General features: G+C 55.9%; 1 protein-coding gene across 1 annotated transcript; it reads right to left on the reverse strand.

The window, feature by feature from the left end:
- Positions 1–3,811: 3,811 nt before the first annotated feature.
- On the reverse strand, positions 3,812–9,682 carry Ihh (indian hedgehog; the record flags this gene model as incomplete). The annotated part of the gene is made up of 3 exons (XM_013034260.1): positions 3,812–5,279; positions 6,870–7,131; positions 9,449–9,682. Coding segments are annotated over 3 exons (1,155 nt in total), but the record flags the coding sequence as incomplete, so codon positions are not given.
- Positions 9,683–9,688: the final 6 nt, after the last annotated feature.

Here is a 9,688-nt window from a genome sequence, read left to right on the forward strand (position 1 = left end):
AAAAAAGCCGGAAGTGGTGCTGTGGCTCAAGTGGTAGAGTGCTAGCCTTGAGCTGAAGAGCTGAGGGACAGCTCCCAGGCCCAGAGTTCAGGCCCACGACCGGACCCAAAAAAAAAAAACAAGAGTCTTACTGGTTTTCCTGCCTGGGCTGGCTTTGAACCACAATTCTCAGATCTAGACCTGCTAAGTAGCAAGGATTACAGGTATGAGCCACCAGCATGTGGCTTTGCCAACATATTTTAAACACTATATTCCCTGGCTTGAGTCCTTCACAGTACCTAGAAATGACATTTCCTGGTTCACCTCTCTAACCTTGTTCTGGCTACTCCTGACCCCATTAACCCCTTTAGATTGAGGTTGGGAATGTTTTCTTCCAATTCCCCTGGTATGAGAACTTGTCACTTCCTACTGCACTGGTTTGCTGCTGTAGGGGACCTAGGTCTGATTTAGTTTGTTATCATTTGATGTTGGGGAAAAAGCACACCTCTCTGGGCCTTAGTTGCTTCCTGTGAAGGAGGGATGAAGAACACCCTCACTTCCCAGGCTTGTAGGACTAAAAGTGAAGATGTAAATAGCATAACCTCACACATTCGGCTCATAGTAGGAGTCTCTGGGAATGGAAGAAATGGTCACAAGCAAGGCAGTTTCTCTCTGAAACAGACTTAATAACTTTATTCTGCTGCTCCATGAGATGAGAAGAGCCTTAAATAGGCTGCCGAGAGGGATTAGTCTAGAGATCAAACCTGCCGCCATTTGATCAGAAAGGCCCCCTGTGTCTATACCCAGCAAAGGTAGACAGGTGCGTGAGAGGCAGCTGGGTGTAGTACGCAGGGCCAAGCTGATATCTACCCAAAGAAGCCTTATCAGATCCGGGCTGGCCAGCTTCAGTCTGTGGAACAAAGAAGCTTTGAGAAGCAGGCTAGGGTGTGGGACATGGGGCTAAGCCCCAGAAGGTTCAGCCACTCAGAGGCCAGAGGGCACAGGGTGGGGGAGCCACTGCTGCCAGGCAGGTTTAGCCTGTTAGGGGCACCCTCCCAGTGGGTAGCATGGCTTGCACTCTCCCTCAAAGGCCTCACTTGCTGGAGTCTGATCTCTCTGAAAAGCTGCTTGAGGCACTTCACACCAGGTTCTTGGCTCTTCCCTTACCGTGGGGTACATGCACATCCTCAAGTCCTTCAGGCACTTTTAACCCCAACAGCACCACCAGTCCCTGAGCTTGCCCTGAACCTTTGCTCCATGCATCAACTCCTAATGCTTCATTCACCTACCCTTACCAAAGTAACTCAGAGGCTTGAAAGCCCTGCCCTAAGTTTTTCGGTGAAAGGCACTTACCTTCCTTTCTCTCAAAGAGGCCCCCAGATGCTACCATCATGGTTCAAAGCCAGCCTGGGCAGGAAGGTCCATGAGACTCTTATCTCCAATAAACCACTCAGAAAACCAGAAGTGGCGCTGTGTCTCAAGTGGTAGAGTGTTTGCCTTGAGCTGCAATATGGGGTTGCTCACTATCAGCTCCAGGGACCGCATAGCTAGGAAGTTCCTCTACTTTATCTCCTGGGCCCCAATGCTCCAAGTGACATGATGACATGTCCAGAACCTGTGGGCTTAAGCATAGGTCTTGCACTTTTCCTTGACTGGGCTACGGGGGCTACTCTGAGTTTCTTCCTCCTTAAACTTCTCAGTGCCAGAGGGAAGGTGTTAAGGTTTGACTGTTCCTAGCTCAGAACTATAATCCCCAAATGAGTAGTATTGTGACTCGATGATGAGATCAAGAGGGCTCTTCCAGCATGCACGGATTAACGCTGACTTCATGGGAGTGGATTGGTATCAGTGATTGTTCCTGATGAAAAGAATGTGATGGGCCCCTTACTTTTCTCTCACAAGCTCTCAGACCCTAGGACCATGCAGTACAAAGGCTCTCAACAGGTCCTGACACCTTGATACTAGATGCTCAGATCACAAAATGTGAGGAATAAATGTCTTTTGTTTATAAAGTATCCAATCTATAATATTCTGTCTTTACAGAACTAAATGGGCCAAGATCCTCGTGGGAGTTGGGGGATGGTGCACAGGCAGAGAAAGTAGGAACCTAAAGGTCCCTGGAACCCTAGCGGAGATGCCTTCAGCAACACGGACATAGAATATCTAAATGGGAAAGCCCTTGGAATCATCATTGCAGGTACAGCCACTGAGGCCAAAGGGCCAAGGACAAAGGTTACTGGGAATGAGAATTGGGGCTTATGTTCAAAACCCCCAAATTGACCTGGGTCCCTTCCTCAGCCCCCACTACTTATCCAACCCTGTCTCTCATTGTAGTCATTCTGTTACTTCATTTTCTACAATTGTTTCTGACCCCATGACCACTTCCCCAATCCAGGTCACCTACTTCTCTCCCCAGTTAAGGGTTTCCTGCCTCCCCATTCCCCCATCCCTGCCCCACTCTAGTCCATCCTCCATATTGTATGCAGAGAAATTTCAAAACCCATCTGGTCATGAGCCTTCCCACCTTCAAACCCTCCAGGTGCTCCCCAGGCCCAGGGGATTAAGGCCAAATTTGTTGGAGGAACCCAGGCTCTGCCACTAGACTCCGGTTACTTCTCACTTCAGCTTTTGCCAAACCACATGCTTCCTCATGGTTTTGAAGTGCTGGCCTGATCCTGAGCCCCTAGCTCACCCAGGCCTGCAAACCTTTGACTTCCCATGTGTTTTCTTTCCTCTAGCCTGCCAGGCAAACTCTTTGCCTTAGATGTAGCATCCTTGCCTTCAGAAAGTCTAGTTTCCAGCCACTTCATGGTACTCATATAGCCCCTGTGACAAAGTCACTGACAGCACAGAGTACATGAAAAGCTAACATATGTGGTTCATAGGCCATCTTGCCATATTTAGGCACTTGCAAGAATAAGTGTCTGGGTCTTACAGTGGATTTATTAAGGTGGAATTTTGGAACTGTAGTTAGAAATGTCTTTTAAAGAAGCTGCCCAGGTAATTATGAGGTTTTTTTTGTTGTTTGTTTGGTTTTTTTGTTGGTTGTGGGGCTTGAACTCTGGGCTTGGGCGCTATCCCTCAGCTCTTCAGCTCAAGATGAGCACTCTACTGCTTGAGCCATAGCACTACTTCCGGTTTTCTAGTGGCTTATTGGAGATAAGAGCCTCACGGACTTTCCTGCCGGGGCTGACTTTGAACCGCAATCCTCAGATCTCAGCCTCCTGAGTAGCTAGGATTATAGGTGTGAGCCACTGACACCCGGTTAATTATGAAGTTTGACAACTGCTAGCTTAAGGTACTCTAGCTTGTCCAAGAAGTCAGAATTCACAACTGTGAATTTCACAGAATCTTCTTAAACCACATGATCCATTACCAATAGCTTAAGGTACTCTAGCTTGTCCAAGAAGTCAGAATTCACAACTGTGAATTTCACAGAATCTTCTTAAACCACATGATCCATTACCAATAGCAAAGAGTCTAAAACCAGGCCTTGAGAATGGCTGAAATAAGCAGGAAGACCACCTTGAGCAGGGCACAATGATATGGTTCTAGATGCAAAAAATGACCCTGGATTAGTTACTCCATTTTCTCTCTGGTCCAACCATATTTCGGACACACTTTGGGGTCTGTGTACAAAGGCTCTGCCTGGCCCAGGCTTTGGGACTTTGCAGAGTTGTTGGGTGAGACAGGGCCTACATAGAGGGTGGGAACTCCAAAACTTTGTCCTTGGAAGAAGGCACCAAGCCAGGAACCAAACTCCTACAGAGAGCTTTCTGTGACTCCAAACTCTGTGTACTGACCCCACTCAGCATTCCAGACTCCATAACTCTAACAACTTAAATAATTTTATTACAAAAGGAAGACCAAAACATTCCCAAAATTCTCCCATGAGCTTCCCCCTCCATGCCAATAAATAAGGTGGGGAAGACTGACCGGAGGAGGGGGTGGGGGTCATGGGTCAGCAGAAAAGGGAGCCTAGCCTGGGCAGGGGTAGCGAGGACATTCAGGCCCCTCCCTCACAGTTCCAGGTACTATGGTCACATTGCCAGGGCAGAGAACTCTGCCCCCTGACAGTAAAAAAAATCTCAGGGTGGGTCTGGAGGAGTGTGGTCAGCGGGGCAGGTCAGGCCTCAGGACGGACGGGCTGGCTGTGGCCTTCTGGAGTCTGGGCAGCAATGAGTCCAGCCAGCTCCCTGCTGGCTCCCAGGGAATCTAGCAGCATCAACTGAGGTGCAAGCCCACCGACGGGCAGAATCTTTTCATACTGTGGTCTGTTACCAACAGTAAAGTCAGAAACCCAGGCCCCATGAAAGACTGGATTAAGAGGTCCAAAGACATGGAATGGACCCTCCTCATGGCGAGAGGCAGGGTGTAAAATAGTAGCAATGGCAGGCTGGTCTCAGGTCTCTAGGAAAGGAAAGCCCACCATCCTTGTGACAGCTCAGCTTGCAGCTCTATCACTACACCAAGATGAGAGTAGGGGACAGGAGCCCAGTCAAGTCTCAATGGTGCATCTCCCCACTCCAGAGGAGAAGCTGGGACCAGCGTCCTCATGAGGCTCAGATCCCTTCCAGGGATCCTGTTGGGAGGCCTTTGGATCCAGCACAGCAGTTCCAGGAAGGCAGTGGTAGGGTCCTTTCAGCTCCCTGTCCCAGAGATGCCCAGTGGGTGGAAACTACCCTCTTCTAGCAAGAGACGCCCTAGGCGGTAGAGCAGCTGAGGATACCAGTGCACACCCTCGACCGGGACCCAGTTGCCCCATGCCATGCTAGGAAAGAGTCGCAGGGGCCAGAAGGCCCACTGAGCCAGGTGGTGGTCAGCTACAGCTGCAAAGCAAGAAGCCACCACATCTTCCACCACCAGTGTTCCGTGCCTTGTGAGCGGAGCATAAGCCCCAAGGGCCACATGTGTAGAAACAGAGGCCACTCGGGCAGGCTGCAGGCCTGGTATCCCTGCCACCAGCACATACTGGCCAGGTTGCACGTGGCTGGCAAATGTAGCTCGGAAGTGGGCTGCCGATTCTGTGTGATTGTCAGCAGTGAAGAGCAGGTGGGCTGGTGTAAGCGCTAGACGGCGTGGAGGATTCTGGGTCTCAATGACCTGGAAAGTTCTCAACCTGTCTGGCTCACGGTCCAAGAAAATGAGCACATCGCTGAATGTGGGGTTCCCATCCTCCCCCATGGCCAGCACCCGGTCTCCTGGCCTCACCGCTGAAAGGGTAACACGCGCCCCGCTCTCGAGGCGCACGTGGGCTCCAGCGGGGAAGCAGCCCCCTGTCTTGGCAGCAGCAGAGTGCTCTGTGGGAAGAAGGGACATGAAGCTGTTACTGCTGAGGGGCCTGGATTCCCAAGCCCTCCCAACCCGGTCAGAGCTCCTCTTGCTCCCAGAGATCCCCTATTAAAATATTCCAACCCCTGCAAGCTTGAACCCACTCCCAGTCACATCGTGATTGCCTACCCTTCTCCCTAACTCAACCCTTTGCCAATGAGAGGCACACACTGGGGCTCCCGTGGGTGAGAAGAAAGGGTCTCCTAAAGGTTAGGTGATAACTTATCTCTTGCATCCCAGCAATACTGGGATGTAGTCAGAGACCAGGGATCAGCTGAGCTGTTATTTGTGACCCTAGCCTTGTGGACTGGGGAATCTTAGTTTCTCTGGGGTCCAGATGGGCTGTCTTCACACTTTGCTCAGATGTTTTCAAAAAAAATTGCCATTCCAGACTGACACCCCAAGATCTGTGACAGAGAGGGCCGTATGAGTGTACGGAAGGGAGAGGAAGACTGCTCCATGAGACTGACCCAGACTCCTGAAGCAGATAGCTGTGTGAGTAGTCAGAAGTGGATTAAGGGCAAGGTCAAAGTTATCATGTTTGATTCATGTGCTGGTTCTTTGTGGGGGGACAGGACACAGTGACATCAGCAGGTAGGATGGTTTGGGGATCAGTATGAATGCAAGTGGCCATTGGGGGAGCTGGCCCTGGGCGAGTGTTGGAAGGGTGTGGATGTGACATCAAGTACGCAGCAGAGAAGGTGCAGAACTGAAGGGTCGGCCTGTGGCTGAGGGTTTGTGGAATTATCACTATGAGCTCAGGTAGGATTGGGACTACAGCAAAAGGAGGCCTGGGCTCCGTGTGCCGGGTCTGTCACTGCAGTACTACATGTAGCTGTACAGAGGATTGAACCTGAAGCCAGAAGGGGCCAGACTGGTGACTGCACAAGCAATCATGTGAAGCATCCATGAACAGGATTCAGTGTAGGCGACAAGGATACTGGTATGACTTGTGGGAGAGAGGCAAGGCTCCAGTGCCTGCCAATTCTGATCAACAAGGCTGCCAATTTGGCAAAATCCACTTTATTGAGTCCACTCTGTTTATTTTGGCTCTGGTGACTGGCTTTGCCCCAAAAGGTCCAGCTTCGGTGCTCTAGGGGAGAGGTGGGGGACGCCTGCGCCCCTACAGGAGACCTGACCTGCAGCTGAGTGAACCTCTGCCCTCTTGATCAGGCATACTGGTGTCTGAGCACACTCTGGCCCCACTGTGTTTTGTTCTGCCAGGGGTCTGGAAAGGGGAGAGGTTGCCTGCCAGCCTGGCTTCCTTCATCTGTCCAGCCTGCTTTGTCATGAATGTCCTGTGACAAGCTCTGGACGGCCAGGTCAGCGCCCAGGTGGTGGGACAGGCCCTATTTCCCTGGTGACCTGACACTAGGAAGCCCGGGAAGAGCAGGCAGTCAAGAGCTGCCCGCGAGAGTGGCGCGTACATCCTCTTCCCCGGGGTCCCTGCCTCCATCCCCGGCTGGGCATCTTCACCTTCGGGGCCCTGGCAGGCCCTGTGCTGCCTGCCCACTCCCTGCGGCCCCGCCCCCTGGCCCAGCCCCCAGGCAGCGGCTCACCGGACTTGACCGAGCAATGCACGTGGGCCTTGGACTCGTAATACACCCAGTCGAAGCCAGCCTCCACTGCCAAGCGCGCCAGCAGTCCATACTTATTGCGGTCTCGGTCTGAGGTGGTGATGTCTACCGCGCGGCCTTCATAGTGCAAGGACTCCTCTGAGTGGTGGCCGTCCTCATCCCAGCCTTCGGTTACCCGCAGCTTCACTCCGGGCCACTGGTTCATGACGGAGATGGCCAGCGAGTTCAGACGGTCCTTGCAGCGCTGGGGGAGGAATGTGTCCGCGTGAGAGGGGAGGAGCCGGCCAGGGGCAGATGCTTGCCCCAGACTCACACATCCCCCCGACACAGGAAGGGGTCTTTATCTTCCCTTCTGGATAGCGGGGCTCAAAAGTGCTCTCTCCTATTCTAGCAGCCAGGCGCGCCCAGGGAACTGAGCCACATGGTGGCACCACAAATCTGCAGGGCGAGGGGGGGGGCACTGCACCCTCACGGTGTTGTCGGGTAGCGGGAGTGCCCCTCTTCCCTTCCTCCTGTGGAATCTCTCCCTAGCCGAGCCTCTGGTCCTTCCACAGATGGGGTACATTTTCCCAACTACCGGTCCCTCTGGGTAGCCGTGCTGTCGCCCGAGGCTGTCCTGCTAGGCATGCAAGGCCCGAGGCGCCCAGTAGGTGTCACCGCCGCCTCAAGCCTGTGGTCCCGGGGAAGGACCGGCCTGGAGGAACGGCAGGTGCAGAGGCGCCCGGGCAGCCTGGGATGCGGGGTGTGTTGAAGGGGAATCCCAGGCCTGTCTGGATCCCTCGAATGGCACAGAGCTGTGGCTGCTCCCTCTTCTGATGACAAGCCCTCCCGCACCCGCGGGGCAAGTAAAGTGCAGACAACCCGAAGCTGGTGGGCTACTGCCCCGCCTGCCTGCTGGGGGCCGTGGGGGACGGGGGGGGGCTTCATCTGCCAGCTGCACGCATACAGGCTTGGCGACCTCAGCTTTGCCTCAGTTGGTGAAGAGACCCGGAAGCGGAGCCTTTGATCTCCAGGAATTGGGGGGGGGGAGTAGAACCGAGTCCTGGGGGAAGTGTGCGGGGGTCGAGAGTCCAAGGGACCATGCAGTAATCTGGGGATAAGGGGCTTCAGGGCTGGAGTTTTTTATGTACAAGAAGGGTGCTTGGAAGCAGCCCTCCCACTCCAAGGTGCAGGGGCCCGTCAGGTGTGGGCAGCCCACGTCTCAATGCACCCCCACTATCACGGACCCAGGGCCTCACAGACCCTTGGACTCGGCCTTCTAGGAGCCAACAATAGCTACAACCTAGCTGGTTCTTCCCCACGCACCACCCGGCTTGGGGCGCTCACTGCCCGGGAGCGGGTGAAAGGGGGGGAACCATCCGCCTTCCTGGTCCTGGTCGCCCAGCTTCTAGGCGCCCACGTATGTGCGTCCCGTGAGCTTCCCTCCCGCCTGTCCCCTACTTCCCCCTCCTTCGTGTGCAGAGCCCGGGCGCTCGCTGTCAATGATTGCCCAGGCTGTGGCCCGGATCCTTATCTGCATTCCTCGGCGCCCGGCCCGGCCCGGCCACCAGCCAACCTTCGGCCCCGACAGCGGCCGGCCGGCCCCGGCGCCAGGGCGCAGGCTGAAGGCCGAGGTTTCGCTGCTGGTCCTAAAGGATTTAGAAAGCCTGGTCGCCCGCTAGCGGGTGAAGACCAGAGAGCTCCCAGAGAAAAGAGGGCGCACCGGCTTTCAAGACAGCAAGTTCGCGTCCCGCTCTCTAGCGGAGCGGGAGGGGGGTGGGGAGTCCTACTCCGGGAACGCGCAGAGACTACAGTCAGCTCCTCGACTCCCTCGCCATCCCTGTCGCTAGCAACCAAACCTCCCCGTCCTCGCTCCCAAGCCCCCGGGATGCCCTGAGTTCCGTCCCAAAGCAGGAGGGCTCCGGCACCCCACCCTTTAACCGCAGCCGCGCCGCTCAGCTCTCGCGACAGACACGTGGGCTCGCCCGGCGGGTCCCCTGGGCCACCTCCGCCTCCTCGCTCTTCCCCGCGGTTCCTTTACCCCAGACCCAGCCCGGACGCCGCCCCTGGAGCGGGCGGCCCAGCGGGCGGAGCGCGCGCGGCGGCGATGGAACCGTGCGGGGAGCTCCTTCGCTTCGGGAGTGCCAAATGGTTATGAAATAAAAAGGGCGCCGCCGTGCGGGGTGTGAGGCCGGGAGGAGCCGCGTGGCTCCCGGGGGCTCGGGGGGCGGGGAGGGGGAGGCAAGCGGATCGAGGGACCTCTGGGTGCCGCGTTCGACCGGAGCTGCCAGCACTGTCGGGTAGGGCGGCCGCGGCCAGCGTGCTGGGCTGCGAGGCTGGGCAGCGGGCCGCTCTTCCCCCACCCCCCAGTCTCCGGATGGAGATGGGGATGCCGACGCTCCCGACAAGGACCCTTGGCCGGCCCGTCTTGATTTCATTAGGCACCCGGGCTTGGAGAGGACAGAGGGGCAGGTGCCAGGGGGGCGTGCCAGGCAGTCGACCAAAGGTGCCAGGGGGGCGGGTAGGGCCGGGCAGGTGGCACGATGCTCCGGGAGCGCGCTGGAAGGGCGCATCGCGCTCACCTGGGTCATGAGGCGGTCGGCACCCGTGTTCTCCTCGTCCTTGAAGATGATGTCGGGGTTGTAGTTGGGGGTGAGCTCCTTGAAGCGCTCCGAGCTGCGCGCGATCTTGCCTTCATAGCGCCCGCTGGCGCCCAGGGTCTTCTCCGGCACGTTGGGGCTGAACTGCTTGTAAGCGAGCGGCACGAGTTTGCGCGGCGGCCGCCGGCGGCTGCCCACCACCCGGCCCGGCCCGCAGCCCCG

The sequence above is a fragment of the Dipodomys ordii genome, unplaced genomic scaffold (genome assembly GCF_000151885.1).
Source record: "Dipodomys ordii isolate 6190 unplaced genomic scaffold, Dord_2.0 Scaffold1, whole genome shotgun sequence".
Lineage (NCBI taxonomy): Eukaryota > Metazoa > Chordata > Mammalia > Rodentia > Heteromyidae > Dipodomys > Dipodomys ordii.